The sequence below is a fragment of the Rhizoctonia solani genome, chromosome 12, assembly GCF_016906535.1.
Source record: "Rhizoctonia solani chromosome 12, complete sequence".
Classification (NCBI taxonomy): domain Eukaryota; kingdom Fungi; phylum Basidiomycota; class Agaricomycetes; order Cantharellales; family Ceratobasidiaceae; genus Rhizoctonia; species Rhizoctonia solani.
This window is the reverse complement of record NC_057381.1, coordinates 373,697-391,887: the sequence shown is the minus strand read 5'-3', so window position 1 is coordinate 391,887 and position 18,191 is coordinate 373,697. Positions and strand designations below refer to the sequence as shown.

The 18,191-nt window shown below is 47.9% G+C and overlaps 6 protein-coding genes across 6 annotated transcripts; 4 read left to right on the top strand and 2 right to left on the bottom strand.

Moving 5' to 3' along the window:
* Nucleotides 1-3,285: 3,285 nt before the first annotated feature.
* On the top strand, nt 3,286-4,293 carry RhiXN_11353 (Retrotransposon-derived protein PEG10; the record flags this gene model as incomplete). The annotated part of the gene is made up of 1 exon (XM_043331168.1): nt 3,286-4,293. The coding sequence occupies one exon, from the start codon at nt 3,286-3,288 to the stop codon at nt 4,291-4,293; it is 1,008 nt and encodes a 335-aa protein (XP_043184678.1).
* Nucleotides 4,294-4,773: 480 nt separating this feature from the next.
* On the bottom strand, nt 4,774-9,373 carry RhiXN_11352 (Retrotransposable element Tf2 protein; the record flags this gene model as incomplete). The annotated part of the gene is made up of 3 exons (XM_043331167.1): nt 4,774-8,132; nt 8,195-8,772; nt 8,829-9,373. 3 exons carry the CDS (start codon nt 9,371-9,373, stop codon nt 4,774-4,776), a joined length of 4,482 nt encoding a protein of 1,493 aa, XP_043184677.1.
* A 1,062-nt stretch (nt 9,374-10,435) lies between these two features.
* Nucleotides 10,436-10,728, top strand: RhiXN_11351 (uncharacterized protein; the record flags this gene model as incomplete). The annotated part of the gene is made up of 2 exons (XM_043331166.1): nt 10,436-10,448; nt 10,502-10,728. 2 exons carry the CDS (start codon nt 10,436-10,438, stop codon nt 10,726-10,728), a joined length of 240 nt encoding a protein of 79 aa, XP_043184676.1.
* A 77-nt stretch (nt 10,729-10,805) lies between these two features.
* On the top strand, nt 10,806-11,897 carry RhiXN_11350 (Retrotransposable element Tf2 protein; the record flags this gene model as incomplete). Its single annotated transcript, XM_043331165.1, has 1 exon — nt 10,806-11,897. The coding sequence occupies one exon, from the start codon at nt 10,806-10,808 to the stop codon at nt 11,895-11,897; it is 1,092 nt and encodes a 363-aa protein (XP_043184675.1).
* A 38-nt stretch (nt 11,898-11,935) lies between these two features.
* Nucleotides 11,936-13,253, top strand: RhiXN_11349 (Retrotransposable element Tf2 protein; the record flags this gene model as incomplete). Its single annotated transcript, XM_043331164.1, has 2 exons — nt 11,936-11,938; nt 11,982-13,253. The coding sequence occupies 2 exons, from the start codon at nt 11,936-11,938 to the stop codon at nt 13,251-13,253; spliced, it is 1,275 nt and encodes a 424-aa protein (XP_043184674.1).
* Nucleotides 13,254-14,915: 1,662 nt separating this feature from the next.
* Nucleotides 14,916-17,962, bottom strand: RhiXN_11348 (Retrotransposable element Tf2 protein; the record flags this gene model as incomplete). The annotated part of the gene is made up of 4 exons (XM_043331163.1): nt 14,916-16,738; nt 17,175-17,206; nt 17,274-17,570; nt 17,622-17,962. 4 exons carry the CDS (start codon nt 17,960-17,962, stop codon nt 14,916-14,918), a joined length of 2,493 nt encoding a protein of 830 aa, XP_043184673.1.
* Between the last annotated feature and the right edge of the window lie 229 nt (nt 17,963-18,191).

Genomic DNA, 18,191 nt, shown 5'->3' with positions numbered 1-18,191 from the left:
TATTCCCATTTTCTCGATTTTAAACAAAGGAAAACGGACTACATTTTCAATCACATGACCTTGGCGCTTGTTATGGATATGACATTCCTTCATTAAATCTGTACTTATTTTATTTATTACACTAGTAACCTTACAGTAAATAAATGAGATAAAGATGCGAACTAAGGTTTTCAAGGTCCCTCTATCCAATAGTGACCTTTACAAAACCTACAAAGCTCAGGAATACCTTTAATATGCAATGCCTTTTGCATATATGATGTTTTCTCACTCATTTAAATATATATAAATTCAGCTGAGTAGATAAACAGTAACAAGTAATATTTCTCTTGTTTGTAGTAGTTATTATTCGAGATTCTATCTTGTGGCTACACACAGAAATATTCAGGGTCCCCCCTGTTGCATAGGCAAGTGCTCCAGCGCTTAATCAGCTCTTAAGCGCCGATGCACTAAATGCGCCTTTTCACCATCACCCGGGCACCTCACACTGCCGAACTGCTTGTGCTTAGGTGCGCATGTTTGTGCGCTCCAGAACGCTGGGTCAAACTCCCAAAACGGACAACATTTGGCAGAGTTATGCCCCATTTACTGTAAGTACCCAAAGCAGCAGTATCCTACCTTTGGGACTGTTTACTCCAAGGATGAAACACTTAGCCTTAGGACATCTAAGGACCCACACAGGTAAATACTGCCTTGGGGCAAACATTGCCTTGGGGCAAATATTAGGATCTGTTGTTTGTTTACTATGTACCAAAGTATTGGCTCCCTCAAGTGTTTCAGTTGCCACATGTACCTCCTGTACCCCCTCTTGGTATCAATCATGTATATACTTGTTTGTGCGCCTTCTCAGGGTATAAAAGGACCCTGTGAAGACGCTTCTAATGCATCCTACTTTTATCCTACTTTTACTCTTATATATTGACATATACACACAAGCCTTTAACAGCTTATCTGCGCATTTACTTTAGTGATTGACTCACTGTAAATAGCATAGGAGGTTATTTGGTGCACTAAGACCATAGGCCAGTCCCAACAGACACAGGGTAACCTATTAGTGTACTTACTGCAACCCTGTGCCCCTTGACTGTCACAGTTGTTGAGTTCAACATTGAGTATAGTGCAACAATACGGTAAGGATTGTTGTGATTGAGTGATAGTGTTTCAATCCACCATACCCCTTATATTGTAGATAGCTTTATCTACAATATCTCATAAATCCTAGATATATTTTAGGTAAACCCCATAAGTCTTAAGTCTTACTTAAGCATATATAAGTCCTATACTTATTTAGGCAAATCCCACAAATCTTGTACATTAGTCAGGTAACCCTCCTTACCTAAGGTACTATCCCAGAGACCTTAAGTATACATACCCTTAGTCACTTAGTGTCGTACACCACTGTAAGGTGGGTACACGCTGGTGGAGCGGGCGCTTAAGGCCGTACTACTACAAGCAACAAGGTAATCTACTACTATACTAGGCTATCCTAATACCGCTTAAGGCGGTCTACTTATCTAAACTACTGCAAAGGGGCCTTAGGCCTGGGAGGTGTGGTAGGTTAAGTAAGGGGTCTGACTACTGACGACTTATGGGGGCCGGCTACTTAGCTGGCTGGGCGTCCTCCTCAATGAGTATGAGACGAGGTGAAATTGACTTGGGGTCTCCAAGCAATTTCCCTGCTGTATATATAGACAAACGCATACTATCTACATGGTTGGTGCGTGTGAGAAAAGAAGAGTCCATGTGAAAAGGGAAGCGTGCTGCGGGCTGCGCAGAAGCGTGGATTTCTTCTAAGCGCCCTTGGCACGGCATCTTGGCGCGGCATCTCGGCATAATAAGCGCCGAGATCACGTGATTGAAAAACAGGAGATATCAAGTTCGTAAAAAATACTAAAAATAATAGAAAAAACGTAGGAATCTAATGGTATCAGTAAGGAGGTTATAACACTTAGGCTTAAGTAACATTAGTCTAAAGGTACTATACATAACCAACCACCTGCACTTGATAGTTGCTAGACTATTTGTTAGGAGTTGTTATTCCTGATAACCTAGCCTATATTGTGCATATATTCTGTGCATATATTCTGATTCTTAATAATAGTTCTGAGTTATTCCCATATACATCTTGTATATAGTAATTCTTTCTGTCCTAGACGTCCTTAAGGGTTGTCTAGGTAGCAGGCGCTTGTGGCTGTATGGACTGAGTAGATGTCATAACCTCCTAACATATACCATCGGACTCGCACGTTCTTTCTGATATTTTTAGTATTTTTTACGGACTTGATATCTTTTGTTTTTCGATCACGTGATCTCGGCGCTTATTATGCCGAGATGCCGCGCCGAGATGCTGTGCCAAGGGCGCTTAGGAGAAATCCACGCTTCTGCGCAGCCCGCAGCATGCTTCTTATTTGTCTTAGCTACTTCTTTCTCTCACGCGCACAGACCATGTAGATAGTGTGCTTTGTTTATATATACAGCAGGGAAATTGCTTGGAGACACCAAGTTGATTTTACCTCATCTCATATTCATTGAGGAGGCTCCAGCCAGTTAAGTAACCGGCCCCCAGAAGTTCAGCTGACGTTATCCCCTACCTTCACCTACCACACCTCCCAGGCCTCCGGCCCCTCTGTCAGCAGTAGATAGCACTAGAGCGCCTTAAGCGCCAGTAGTATAGCCTTAGATAAGATAGATACATACGTGTGCTTGTAGTAGTACGGCCTTAAGCGCCCATCTTCACTAGCGAGTACCCACCTTACAGTGGTGTACAACATTGTAAAATCAACTTCTAGTAGGCTTGATCAACAAGGAGAAGACCCCCTGTACTAGCACAAGGGAAAACACCAGATTGGACTTGCCTTTTGTCTTTAATAATCAAACAGACGTTGGTCCCTGGTAGTACCAAATTGCTATAAGGCAGACGGGCTCTAATCCCCCGCATACCCCGAGTTTTGCCGGAACTCAGTAGTCAGCGACCCTAGACCGCTGAAATACCCGCTTGCTGAAAACCCGCCCATATCACAACTGCCAGGTCTGCTGATTTGTTGTAGGGACAGTCCAACGCTAGGTACTAGACGCAAGGGTTTAGCGCCAGTATACTACAGAAAAACCGCTCATAAGTCCTGATATAGGCACCGTCACCCCCACACCGTCTCCATCATTCCATCCACCTGCTCTGGAGTCCCACACCCCTACTCTCAGCCTTCCTCTTGCTCCTCTCAACATTCCATTCCATCCCACTCCCAACCGGCCTCTCGCAGCACATCTCCCGCTCCGCAAGACTTGCCCAGGATGGAACCAGAGCCGTCCCCTGCCGCTCTCCTTGAGGCTATCACAGCCCTCACAGCCACAGTCGGGTCCCTGCAGGACCAAATCCGTGCCCAAAGCCAGCAAATCACCAAGCTTAGAGCCATATGCAAGGAAACAGCGGACCTCCTTGGGGATAAAGATCAAGGAGTCCCCCAAACCCAGCCTGGCCCATCGACTGGGCCTATTACCCCTCCTACACATACAGGAGGGGAAGTCCACACTCCAGGCACGGTTAGGCCTGGACTCAAGGCCCCGTTCCGCCCCTCTAGAGGAACGGGTTATGACTCAGAAGAGGAAGAGGAACCCAAGAGAGCCCCAAAGAAAGAGCCTTGGGGAACGCCTAGGAGCCTAAGCTCACTTACTCCCTTCGATTCAGGGTCCAGCGTCAAGCGGCCCAAGATGGATCTCCCTGACCCATACAAGGGGCATTCCAGGGGAAGAAAGGCAACCCAGTGGCTAGATTGCATGCTACTTTGGGTTGCGCTTCATCAAGACCAATTCAATGAAGAAGAGCAGATGGTTGTGTGGATACTATACCACATGACAGACAAGGCAGCCGACTGGGCACTCCCCCTCATTGGGACTATTATCAAGGGTGAGGGCAACCCCCCAACCACCATCCTGGCCTTAACGGCCAAATTCAAGGAGGCCTTTGACGACCCCAATGCCAAGAGGGCTGCTGCCAGAAAAATTGCGGCTCTCTCCCAAACTACCACAACCTCCGAGTATGTCACGGAGTTCCGCAACCTCATAGCGGAATTAGACTGGAACAAAGAGGCCTATATTGCGCAGTTCACGCAAGGCCTCCACTGGAAAGTCAAGGAACTGCTATCAACCAAGGATAGTGTCCCCAATGAACTTGAGGCAATTTTTGCGGCCTCTATCAAAATTGACAACATGTTGTACACCACTGTAAGGTGGGTACACGCTAATGGGAGCGGGCGCTTGAGGCCGTACTACTACACTGGCTTATGTAAGTCAACTATCTAAGGCTATACTAATAGCGCTTAAGGCGCTCTACTTCTATCTACTGGTGGCAATGGGGCCTGAGGCCTGGAGGTGTGGTAGGTTAAGTAAGGGGGTGAGTGCTACTGATACTACTAGGGGCCGGCTACTTAGCTGGCTGGCTACCTTCTCTAATGTGTAAGAGGCAAGGTAAAATCGACTTGGGATCTCCAAGCGATTTTCCTGCTGTATATATAGACAAAACTGCTAACTACATGTGGTCTGTGCGTGTGTGAATAGAAGCCTACATGTGAAAAGAGAAGCGTGCTGCGGGCTGCGCAGAAGCGTGGATTATTCCTAAGCGCCCTTGGCACGGCATCTCGGCGCGGCATCTCGGCATAATAGGCGCCGAGATCACGTGATCGAAAAACGAAAGATATCAGGTCCGTAAAAAATACTAAAAATATCAGAAAAATCGTAGGAATCTAGTGGTATATGTTAGGGGATTGTAACATTGCCCCCCCCTTAAAGGCTCTTGGCGGCGTCACAAGCCTTTCTAAGTCTAGCTTGGTTGAATTGCTTGATCTCTTCCTGGCTGTGTTCCAATAGTTCTTCTGGTTCCCAGGAATTGTCCTCTGGGCCATACCCTTTCCATTTTATTAGATAAAACCATTTTCCTTGTTGTCGCTTAGAGTCAATAATTTGCTCAACCTTGTACTCCTCTTCCCCTTCTATTGTTTCAGGAGGGGGCCGGTCCGGAAATGGCTGACTTGGGGATTTGTGTGTTTTAGATAGTAGTCCTACGTAGAACACGTCATGAATTTTCAGAGTTTCCGGTAGCTTGAGGCGGTACGCGTGACTGGAGATTTTTTCAGTGACTTTGAACGGTCCTAGCCGCTTGGGATCTAGCTTGTTGGAGTTTGTTCTAAGTTCCACGTTTTTTCCGTCCAGCCAGACTTTTTTGCCCACAGAGTATTCTGGTACCACTCCTTTTGTGCCTGCCATGCGTTCCTTGGTCATTCTGAGTGATGACTCCGCTTCTTGCCATTCTCGTGCTAGGGTGTTGGCTACTTGGTCGGCTTCTGGGACGTTGGCAGGAACGTTAGATGGATTCATGACTGGGTTCCTTCCGTAAACCAGCTCAAAGGGGGTTTTTCCTGTAGCGGTATGCTTAGCGTTGTTGTAAGCGTATTCTGCTAATGGCAGCCATGTGGCCCAATCTGAGTGATCTGCAGCAACATAGGACCTGAGATAGAACTCAATGAACTGGTTCACTCTTTCTGTTTGTCCATCCAATTCTGGGTGATACGCTGACGAGAAGGCGGGTTTGACTCCTAGGCGTTGATACAGTGCCCTTAGGAATTTTCCTGTGAACGTTGTCCCTCGGTCTGAGACTGTCTTGACCGGTAATCCGTGAAGTTTCCACACATGGGTGATGAACAGATCTGCAAGGCCTTTGGCAGTAACTTTCTTGGAAGTGGGGATGAAGTGCCCAAACTTGGAAAATGAATCAATTACCACTAAGATAGCGTCGTGGCCCTGTGACTTGGGAAAACCAGTGATGAAGTTGTACAAGATGGTGTGGAATGGGAACGGGGGAACTTCCAAGGGTTTAAGAGCAATGACTGGGGCGTGGGCCCTTTGGTTGGCTTGGCATACCGGGCAACATTCTACCCATTCTTTTGCAGACAACTTCATTCCTGGCCACCAGTAGTTCCTGCTGAGCAATTCCAAGGTTCGTTGTTGCCCTGGGTGTCCCGCTAGCGGTGAGTCATGGTATTCCTTCAGAAGACGCTCCTTCAGGTTTTCTGCGTCTGGGACAACTAGTTTTCCTTGGTACCAGAGGAGGTCTTCTTCCCAATCATAATCTCTATAGGCCTTACGAATTGAGGGGGGAGCATTGTCCACGTCTTCAGTGAGGAATTGGATAATGGGTTCCAGGGAAGGATCCTCTCTAAGTTTGGAGCGGATTTCCGTGACTATTTCTAGCTCCTCTTCTGATGTGTTGGCAAAGACCTCAGCCGGTAGCATAACTTCTGGTTCCTGGGTGGTTTCGACATAGTCTGCTCTCCTGGATAGGGCGTCTGGTTTCCCCAATTGCTTTCCTGGTCGATAATGGATCTCAAAATTGAAATTGCTCAGGAATATGCGCCATCTGGCGTGTCTTTGGTTGAAAGTCCTGGCCTGCATCCAGTATTCCAGGTTCCTGTGGTCTGTGAAGACCTGGATTGGCTTGTCTGTCGCTTCCAGGAATATTCTCCATTCTTCCAATGCCTTAATTATTGCCAGGAGCTCCTTATCGTGGGTGTCATAATTGGCTTCTGCTCCTGAGAATGACTTGGACATGTAGGCAATTGGATGAAGGCGGTTATCTTCCCCTTGTTGGCTCAGGATGGCGCCCATGGCTACGCCTGATGCGTCCGTTTCTAGGTAATAGGGGAGATCTGGGTTCGAGTGGATTAGGACCGGGGAACGGGTGACTAGGGACTTTAATTCCTGAAAGGCTTCTTCCTCTTGGGTCTCCCAAGACCATGGGATTTCCTTTTTTGTGAGATTGTGGAGGGGGCGAGCCACGGAACTGAAGTTGGGGATGAATTGGCAAAGGTAGTTCACGAATCCTAGGAAGGCCTGGACCTGCTTGACTGTTTTAGGTTGGGGCCATGATGTAACAGCCTTGATCTTCTTTTGGTCCATGGAGAAGCCTGCAGGGGATATGACAATGCCAAGGTAATCAACTGTGGTGACGTGGAAGTGACACTTAGAGAGCTTGCAGAACAACTGGTTTTTCATTAGTCTCAATAGGACTTCCCTAACGTGTTCTGGATGCTTCTTGGGGTCTTCGGAAAAGATGAGGATGTCATCCAAGTAAATCACCACTGTGACGTCAATGAGGTCTCTGAACAAGTCATTCATGAAATGTTGGAAGGCGGCCGGGGCGTTGGTGAGACCAAAGGGCATGACCAGGTACTCGAATAGCCCATACTTGGTCCTGAAGGCCGTCTTCCACTCATCTCCTTCCTTAATCCTGACGTTATTATAACCCCAACGAAGATCTCGTTTGGTAAACAGTTTTGCGTTCCTGAGCTTGGCCATCAGATCATCCTGTCTAGGGAGCGGGTAGACATTTTTCTGGGTGACATCATTTAACTTTCGGTAGTCCACGACCAGTCGTAGGGAACCATCTGCCTTCTTTACAAACATCACCAGGGCGCCTGCTGACAAAGTACTGGGGCAAATTTTGCCCGTGGCTAGTTCTTCATCAATATGTTGCTTCAGTGCCTTAGACTCTGCATTGGTCATGCCGTAGATTGGACCTGGTGTAAGTTTGGCATCTGGAGTGAGGTCAATTGATATATCGTACTCCCTATGTGGAGGGAGGACTTTGAACTCCTCTTTGCCAAACACTCTAGCAAACTTGTGGTACTGAGGGGGGAGTTCCGCCAAAGGGTCTGGGTCTGCTTCTTCCTCAGAGGCAATTTGAACTTGTTTGGGGAATGTGATAAGTCCTTGATGCCAATCAATGAGAGGGGATTCAGTTACAAGCCAAGTCATGCCAAGGATTGCCGAGGTATTGCCAATAGGGCAGACAAGAAAAGGGATAGTGTGGGGATGGCCATTGGCCGAGACCGCGATTTGAACCTGGTGCCAAATGCGACCAGTCTGGGAAATAGTACCATCTAACATTCTCACAACTCGTGGATTTTTGAGTTGGGTTTTTGGGATTTTGTATTTTTCCACAATTGAGGGGGAAATGAAGTTCGACGTGGCTCCTGAGTCTATCAGGGTTTTCAAAGGTTCTGCCAGGAAGTTCTGGACATATAGATCAATGAAGAGCAGTGGTTTTTTATTAGAATCCAGTCCTAGATTTACAAATTTGAATCTATCTATATTGTCCTTGTTAGTCGGGGGCTTGGCAGCAGTCCTTGACTTCAATCTTTTCCCGAACCCTCTTCTTCTGCCACCTTGACAACCTCCTTGATTGTGGCTTTCCAGCCGTTGGGGCACTGTTTGATTCCATGCCCTTTTTGTCCGCATTTAACGCATAGCCCTGTTGCGCAGCGGCGGTCTCGTTCCTCCGGTGTGACGTAGTTGGGGTCCTTGGATAAACGAACCCTAGTGGTGGTGGTGGAAGTGGAGGTGGTCGCGGTGACCGGGGACTTGGCAGGAAGCTTCTTGGGTTGGTTCTCCTCGTTCTCCCAACAAATGTTGTCAATCTTGACTGAGGCAGCAAATATAGCCTCAAGGTTGTCGTCTGGGATATTGTCCTTGGTGGACAGGAGTTCCTTCACCTTCCAGTGAAGACCGCGCACAAACTGGGCAATATACGCCTCAGTGTTCCAATCAAGTTCTGCCATAAGATTGAGGAACTTGGTAACATACTCAGACGTGGTGGTTGTCTGAGTCAGTGCGGCGATCTTTCTGGCGGCTGCCCGTTTAGCGTTGGGGTTGGCAAACGCCTCTTTGAATTTGGCCGTTAAGGCCGTGATGGTGGTAGGGGGTTTCCCTTGCCCTTGATGATGGTCCCTATGATAGGGAGAGCCCAGTTGGCTGCCTTGTCCGTCATGTGGTATAATATCCACACAACCATCTGTTCTTCTTCATTGAATTGGTCTTGATGAAGTGCAACCCATAGTAGCATACAATCTAGCCACTGGGTTGCCTTCCGCCCCCTGGAGTCTCCTTTGTATGGATCTGGGAGCTCCATTTTGGGCCGCTTTACGCTGGACCCTGAGTCGAAGGGGGTGAGGGAGCTAAGGCTCCGTTTAGGCGTGTTGCAAGGCTCCTTTTTGGGGGCTTGCCCAAGTTCTTCCTCCTCTTCTGAGTCAAAACCTGTCCCTCTTGAAGGGCGGAAGGGGGCCTTGAGGCCAGGCCTAACCGTGCCTGGAGTGTGGGCTTCCCCTCCTGAGTGGGTAGGAGGGGTGACAGGCCCAGTCAATGGGCCAGGCTTGGCTTGGGTTCCGCCCTGGTCTTTGTTGCCAACAAGGTTGTTGGTCTCCTTACATATGGCTTTGAGCTCAGAGAGCTGTTGGCCTTGAGAGTGGATTTGGGCCTGTAAGGACCCGACCTGGCTGGTGAGGGTGTTGATAGCCTTGAGGAGAGAGGCAAGGGTTGGCTCCGGTTCCATTCTGGGCAGGTGTTGCGGAGGGGGTGATGGGCCGCGAGAGGGTGGTTGGGAGCGGGTTGCCACGGAACGTTGACTGGATTGACTGGGAGGACGGGAGTATGGGTGTGGGGCTCCAGAGCAAGTAGAGGGAATTGTGGAAACGGTGTGGGGGAAGGTGCCTGTGACAGGACTTATGAGCGGTTTTTCTGTAGTATACTAACGCTAAACCCTTGCGTCTAGTACCTAGCGTTGGACTGTCCCTACAACAAATCAACAGACCTGGCGGTCGTGATATGAGCGGGTTTTCAGCAAGCGGGTATTTCAGCGGTCTAGGGTTGCTGACTACTGAGTTCAGGCAAAACTTGGGGTATGCGGGCGATCAGAGCTCGTCAGCCTTATAGCAAGTCGGTACTACGTGGGGGTGGGGAGCTTTTGATTATTATGCTCCGCAAGGTGGCCCCGATCACGGTTATTTCCCTTGTGCTAGTACTGGGAGTCCTCTTGTTGTTGATCAAAAGCCTACAGCAAGTCGATTTTACAATGTTGTACACCACTGTAAGGTGGGTACACGCTAATGGGAGCGGGCGCTTGAGGCCGTACTACTACACTGGCTTATGTAAGTCAACTATCTAAGGCTATACTAATAGCGCTTAAGGCGCTCTACTTCTATCTACTGGTGGCAATGGGGCCTGAGGCCTGGAGGTGTGGTAGGTTAAGTAAGGGGGTGAGTGCTACTGATACTACTAGGGGCTGGCTACTTAGCTGGCTGGCTACCTTCTCTAATGTGTAAGAGGCAAGGTAAAATTGACTTGGGATCTCCAAGCGATTTTCCTGCTGTATATATAGACAAAACTGCTAACTACATGTGGTCTGTGCGTGTGTGAATAGAAGCCTACATGTGAAAAGAGAAGCGTGCTGCGGGCTGCGCAGAAGCGTGGATTATTCCTAAGCGCCCTTGGCACGGCATCTCGGCGCGGCATCTCGGCATAATAGGCGCCGAGATCACGTGATCGAAAAACGAAAGATATCAGGTCCGTAAAAAATACTAAAAATATCAGAAAAATCGTAGGAATCTAGTGGTATATGTTAGGGGATTGTAACACAACATCCGCCGCAAAAATGAGGAGAATTGCCCTAAAAAGGCACCAGCCAAGTCCCCGGCCACCGTGGCCACCTCCACTACCACCACCAGGGTCCGCCTGTCCAAGGACCCCAATTATGTCACTCCGGAGGAACGGGATTGTTGCCGCGCATCAGGACTTTGCGTCAAGTGTGGTCAGAAGGGCCACGGGATCAAACAATGCCCCAATGGCTGGAAAGCTACCATCAAGGAGGTAGCTAAGGTTGCAGAGGAAGAAGGGTCGGGAAAAGACTAAGGCCAAGGACTACCGTCAAGCCCCTGGCCCCTAAAATAGATGTGCATGTATTGGATTGTGAAATTGTATCTCTGGCTATGGACTCGAATAAAAAGCCTCTCTTATTTATCAATCTTGAACTGCACAATTTCCCGACGGAACACCTCCGAACCCTCATCGATTCAGGAGCCACATCAAACTTTATCTCCCCCTTGATTGTGGAAAAATATAAAATCCCAAAAACCCAACTCAAAAATCCACGAGTTGTGAGAATGTTAGATGGTACTATATCCCAGACTGGTCGCATTTGGCACCAGGTTCAACTCGCGGTCTTGGCCAATGGCCATTCACACCACATCCCTTTCCTTGTTTGCCCCATAGGCAACACCCCGGCTATCCTAGGCATGACATGGCCCAGTCCCAAAAGTGTCAAACAGGTCCAGGCCTTCCTAGGATTTGCCAACTACCTCCGCCAATTCATTCCCAATTTTAGCTCCATTGCACGCCCCCTGCATAATCTCACCAAAAAGGAAACCCCTTGGTTATGGGGTAACCTGGAGGAAGCTGCTTTCCAGGAGCTAAAGTCCCTTGTCACCCAGTCACCCGTCCTAATCCATTCCAACCCCAGCCTTCCCTACTACCTAGAAACAGACGCATCAGGGGTAGCCATGGGAGCTATCCTAAGCCAACGAGCAGAGGATAACCGCCTTCATCCAGTTGCATATATGTCCAAGTCCTTTTCCGGTGCTGAAGCCAACTATGACACCCACAATAAGGAGCTTCTAGCAATCATCAAAGCCCTGGAAGAATGGCGTATTTTCCTGGAAGCGACAGACAAGCCAATCCAGGTCTTCACAGACCACAGGAACCTGGAATATTGGATGCAGGCTAGGACTTTTAACCGGAGGCATGCCAGATGGCGCATCTTCCTGAGTGACTTCAACTTTGAAATCCACTACCAACCAGGTAAACAGTCGGGGAAACCAGATGCATTGTCCAGACGCTCAGACTATATTGATTCACCTCAGGAGCCAGAAATCATGTTACCATCAGAGGTCTTTGCCAACACGTCAGAAGCGGAACTTGAGATTGTTACAGAAATCCAAGAGAAACTGAAGGATGATCCATCCCTGGAACCCATCATCCAATTCCTGACAGAGGATGCGGACAATGCACCTCCATCCATTTGAAAAGCCTACCGGGACTATGATTGGGAGGAAGATCTCCTATGGTATTGCGGAAAATTGGTAGTTCCAGACTCGGAGCTCATCAAGGAACGATTGCTTAAAGAATTCCACGACTCCCCCCTGGCGGGACACCCTGGGCAACAAAGAACCCTAGAGCTCCTGAACCGCAACTACTGGTGGCCAGGAATGAAGTCATCCGCTAAGGAATGGGTAGAGTGCTGTCCTATCTGCCAAGCCAACCGCCGCGCGCACGCCCCCGTTATTTCCCTAAAGCCCTTAGAAGTCCCCCCGTTCCCTTTCCACACAATATCCTATGACTTCATCACGGGATTCCCCAAGTCTAGTGGGTACAATGCAATTCTAGTCGTAATCGACTCCTTCTCTAAGTTTGGTCACTTCATCCCAACCACAAAGAAGGTCACAGCCAAGGGCCTAGCAGACCTGTTCATCACCCATGTTTGGAAGTTACACGGACTACCGGTCAAGACAGTCTCAGACCGCAGAACAACGTTCACAGGAAAATTCCTAAGAGCACTGTACCAACGCCTTGGGGTCAACCCGGCCTTCTCCTCAGCCTACCACCTGGAATTGGACGGACAAACAGAAAGAGTGAACCAATTCATTGAGTTCTATCTTAGATCCTACGTTGCGGCAGACCATTCAGACTGGGCTACCTGGTTACCATTAGCAGAATATGCGTACAACAACGCTAGACACTCGGCTACTGGCAAAACCCCCTTTGAACTTGTCTATGGAAGAAGTCCCGTCATGAGTCCATCCAATGTGCCGGCAAATGTCCCAGAAGCCGACCACGTAGCAGACACCCTAGCTCAAGAATGGAAAGAGGCAGAATCCGCTCTGAGACTTACAAAGGAAAGGATGGCAGGGAACAAGGGAATAATTCCAGAATACGCAATTGGCAAAAAAGTATGGCTGGATGGAAAAAACGTGGAACTAAGAACCAACTCTAACAAATTGGACCCCAAGAGATTAGGTCCTTTTGAAGTCTTAGAGAAAATATCCAGCCACGCGTACCGCCTGAAACTTCCAGAAACCCTAAAGATCCATGACGTATTCTACGTAGGGCTGTTATCCAAGGTTTACGAATCTCCCAGCCAACCCTTCCCGGAACGTCCCCCTCCAGAAACAATTGAAGGGGAAGAAGAATATGAAGTGGAACAGATCATTGACTCCAAAAGGCAAAAAGGAAAATGGTTCTACCTGATCAAATGGAAAGGATACGGACCAGAAGACAATTCATGGGAACCAGAAGAACTCTTGGAACACAGTCAAGAGGAAATCCAACGCTTTAACAGGTCACAACTGAAAAAGGCTTGTGACTCCGCCAAGAGCCTTTAAGGGGGGGGCAATGTCATAACCTCCTAACATATACCATCGGACTCGCACGTTTTTTCTGATATTTTTAGTATTTTTTACGGACTTGATATCTTTTGTTTTTCGATCACGTGATCTCGGCGCTTATTATGCAGAGATGCCGCGCCGAGATGCTGTGCCAAGGGCGCTTAGGAGAAATCCACGCTTCTGCGCAGCCCGCAGCATGCTTCTTATTTGTCTTAGCTACTTCTTTCTCTCACGCGCACAGACCATGTAGATAGTGTGCTTTGTTTATATATACAGCAGGGAAATTGCTTGGAGACACCAAGTTGATTTTACCTCATCTCATATTCATTGAGGAGGCTCCAGCCAGTTAAGTAACCGGCCCCCAGAAGTTCAGCTGACGTTATCCCCTACCTTCACCTACCACACCTCCCAGGCCTCCAGCCCCTCTGTCAGCAGTAGATAGCACTAGAGCGCCTTAAGCGCCAGTAGTATAGCCTTAGATAAGATAGATACATACGTGTGCTTGTAGTAGTACGGCCTTAAGCGCCCATCTTCACTAGCGAGTACCCACCTTACAGTGGTGTACAACAGTAGACTGCTTAAGGCGGTGGGGAGGCTACCTACAACAACTAACTATCTAAGTACAATGACCAAAGTCCTAGTGACAATGGCAAGCTATGTGTCTACAATGGAGAAGTTGCTTAAGGCAACAAGTACAGGTGGTGACTTAGTAGTTGCTGGCCTAAGGCCTTGTACAAATTAGGGATGCAACAAGAGGTAATTGACCTGGGTGTTACCATGGTCAGTTGGCCTCCTTATATATTACAGAGCTACCTAATTACAAATACAATTATATGCAATACTGTATCAAATAAGAACCCCAATCCACAGTCGGCCTTACTCATGCATACATGTCACTGACGTGTCATAGTGTTGTAGACACACTTGATACCAGGGAATTTATTCCCATTTTCTCGAATTTAAACAAAACCTAACAAACAACATCTTCGATCATGTGACTTTGGCACCTATATCATACGCTAAGCGCCAAAGCCACGTCCCCTCCCGCGCTTACCTCAGCACACGTAGCCACCTCCACCAATGACATCACTATGACACGTCAGTGACACGTATGCATGAGTAAGGCCGACTGCGGAGCGGGGTTCTTATTGGATTATATATTGGATATGATGTATTTGTAATTAGTCACTCTGTAGAATATATAAGGAGGCCAACCGACCATGGTAACACCCAGGTTGATTACCTCTTGTTGCATCCCCACTTGTACAAGGCCTTACAGCCAGATCACTAAGTAGCACTACAACGCCTTAAGCGTTGCTTCCACTGTACATACGTAGCCCGCCATTGCCCATAAGGCCTTGGTTGTTGTAGTTTAGTAGTTAGACGTTGTAGGGTAGACTTTGCCGCCTTAAGCGGTACCTATTGTACATCCATACGGCCACAAGCGCCCGCGCCCTTGACGTCCTTACAGACGTCTAGGACACATAGTGATGTCATCAGGTGGAGGTGGCTACGTATGCTGAGGTCAGCGTGGGTGGGGGCGTGGCTTGGCGCTTAGCGTATGATATAAGCGCCAAAGTCACGTGTTTGAAAATGTTGTCTGTTTGCCTTTGTTTAAAATTGAGAAAATGGGGATAAATTCCCTGGTATTGAATGTGTCTACAACACTGCCCCCCTCTTAAGGGCCTTGGCAGCGCTGAGGGCCTTCTTTCTCATGTCTTTTTTGTATTTTTCTAAAATTTTTTTGGCGTTTTTTAAGTTTTCTTGGGGTTCCCATGTGTTCTCCTTGGACCCGTATCCCTTCCACTTGACTTGGAAAAACCATTTCCCATCCCTTTCTTTGGCATTGGTAATCCCTTCCACCTTGTACTCTTCTTCTCCGTCTATGGTGACTGGTGGGGGGCAATTCTCAAAGGCGCGCTTCTTGTCCCTTTTGACCTTAGATAGGAGCCCTACATAGAAGACGTTGTGGATCTGCATTGTTGGGGGAAGTTCTAGGCGGTAAGCCCGGTTGGAGATTTTCTCAGAAACCTTGAATGGCCCTAAGCGTTGTTCCATTAGCTTGGGACTCAGGGTTTTGAGGTTGACATTCTTGGCATCTAGCCAAACTTCTTCTCCCATCTCAAATTCCGTTGGGTTTCCACTTTCCCTGGCCAACATTTGTTTTTTAGATTGCTGGAGTGCCAATTCTACTTCCTTCCATTGTGCCTCCATTGTTTGGGCAAGATCATCTGCTTCTGGAACGTCTGTTGGTACATTTGACGGAGTTAAGGTGGGTTCCCATCCATACAAGGCCTTGAAAGGAGTCTTGCCTGTGCTGCTATGTATGGCATTGTTGTATGCAAATTCTGCCATGGGAAGCCATCTGGTCCAGTCCCTTTGATTAACCCCTGAGTAAGCCCTGAGGAAGTGTTTGATGGACGGGTTGACGCGTTCTGTTTGTCCGTTGCTCTGGGGATGATAGGCGGAGGAAAAGTGAGGGTCAATGCCAAGGCGTTTGTATAGGGCTTGTAGGAATTTGTTGTTGAAGATCCTCCCCCTGTTGGATATGGTCTTTTCTGGCATGCCATGGCGCTTCCATACGTTTTCCAGGAATAGCTCCGCTAGCTCGGGTGCCTTGAGCTTCTTGGAGCATTTCACAAATATCCCGTACTTTGTGAAGCTGTTGACAATTACTAGGATTGAGTTGCTGCTCCCGTCCTTTGGTAGGTCTACTATCATGTTGTAAGACACGTGCTGCCAGGGTCTAACAGGGACTTCAAGGGGCTGAGGGGGGATAGACACGTATTTAGGTTTCCTGATCCGTTGGCATATCTCACAGGAATCCACATGCCAATATGTATCAGCACGGATACCAGGCCAGTAGTAGCTCCTTGATACCAACTCTAGCGTGCGCTGTCTTCCTGGATGTCCTGCCAAGGGGCTGTTGTGAAATATGCGCAGTAGATCTGTCCTTAATGTCCCAACATCAGGGACCACAATCCGTCCTTGGTAGAAGAGTAGGCCAGCCTCCATTTCATAATCCTTAAACGCGCATTTGATGGAGGGGGGTGCTTTGGATTTGTTCTGCAGGAATTGGAGGATTTCCTCCAGGGACTTGTCTTGATCCAGGGATGCCTCAATTTGTTGTTGCAGCTCCTTCTCTGGTGTAACTAAGGCAACATTGGCAAACACCAGGTATGGTAACATGGACTGGGGTTCTGGTGGGATGTCCGCATGATCCGCTTGTTGTGACAAGGCATCTGGCTTTCCTGATTGTTTTCCGGGTCTGTACACAATTTGGAAGTTATAACCGGCTAGTAGTAGGTGCCATCTGGCATGGCGGCAGTTGAACGTTTGGGATTCCTTCCAGTATTCCAAGTTCCGGTGATTGGTGAAGACCGTGATGGGGTGAGCTGTTCCTTCCAAGAAGATACGCCAATACTCAAAGGAGCATATGATTGCTAGAAGCTCCTTGTTGTGGGTGTCATAGTTCTGCTCTGCTGTTGTAGACACACTCAATACCAGGGAATTTATTCCTATTTTCTCGATTTTGAATGAAGGCAAACGGACAACATTTTTGATCACGTGACTTTGGCGCTTATACCATATGCTGAGCGCCAAGCCACGTCCCCATCCACGCTTACCTCAGCATACGTAGCCACCTCCACCTGATGACATCACTATGACACGTCAGTGACACGTATGCATGAGTAAGGCCAACTACGGATTGGGGTTCTTATTTGATACGGTATTGCACATAATAGTATTTGTAATTAGGTAGCTCTGTAATATATAAGGAGGCCAACCAACCATGGTAACACCCAGGTCAATTACCTCTTGTTGCATCCCACATTGTACAAGGGCCTTACAGCCCAGCAACCACTTACTTAGTTACTTAGTTTACACTGCCTTAAGCGGCTTCTTTGTTGTACTTACCTAGCTTGCCATTGCCCTTATGGCCTTGGTCACTGTAGTATAGCTGGTTGTTGTTGTAGGATAGCTTGCCACCGCCTTACGCGGTTTCTACTTAGTTACATCCAGCCGCAAGCGCCCTCCTCCTTGACGTCCTTATAGACGTCTAGGACATCTGCCCCTTTGAATGATTCCAACAGGAACCCAAGAGGGTGTAGACAACCATCTTCCTGTTGTTGGCTGAGTATGGAACCCAAGGCTGCGCCAGATGCATCTGTTTCCAGGAAGTATGGTTGAGTTGGGTCAGCGTGACAGAGGACCAGAGTGTTGGTGATGGTGTCCTTCAGCCCCTGAAAGGCTTCCTGTTCCTTGGTATCCCATTTCCAGATTGTATCCTTCCTAACCAGATTGTGCAATGGTCTGGCCAGGTGACTAAAGTTGGCAACAAATCAACGGAGGAAATTGGCAAACCCTAAGAACAATTGGACTTCCTTTACCTTGGTAGGTACTGGCCATTCTTGTACTGCCTGGATTTTGAGCTTATCCAGAATGAACCCCTTATTCAAGACAATGATCCCCAGGTACTCTACCAAGGTAACGTGGAAGGTACATTTTGATGCCTTGCAAAACAGTTGGTTGTCCATTAACCGTTTCAGGACCTTGTGAACATGTTGTGCGTGAGATGCGTCATCCTTGGAGTAAATTAGAATGTCATCAAGGTAAATGATGACGCATACGTCCAGCAAGTCTTTGAACAGTTCATTCATGAAGTGCTGGAAGGCGGCGGGGGCGTTTGTCAGGCCAAAGGTCATGACCAGAGACTTGTATAGACCGTACTTGGTGCAGAAGGCGGTCTTCCATTTGTCCCCTTCCTTAACATGGACATTGTTGTATCCCCATTGCAAGTCCAATTTAGTGAAGATGTTATAACCTCCTTAACTATACCATCAGAATCGCCCTAATTTTCTATTATTTTTAGTATTTTTTACGGACTTGATATCTTATGTTTTTCGATCACGTGATCTCGGCGCTTATTATGCC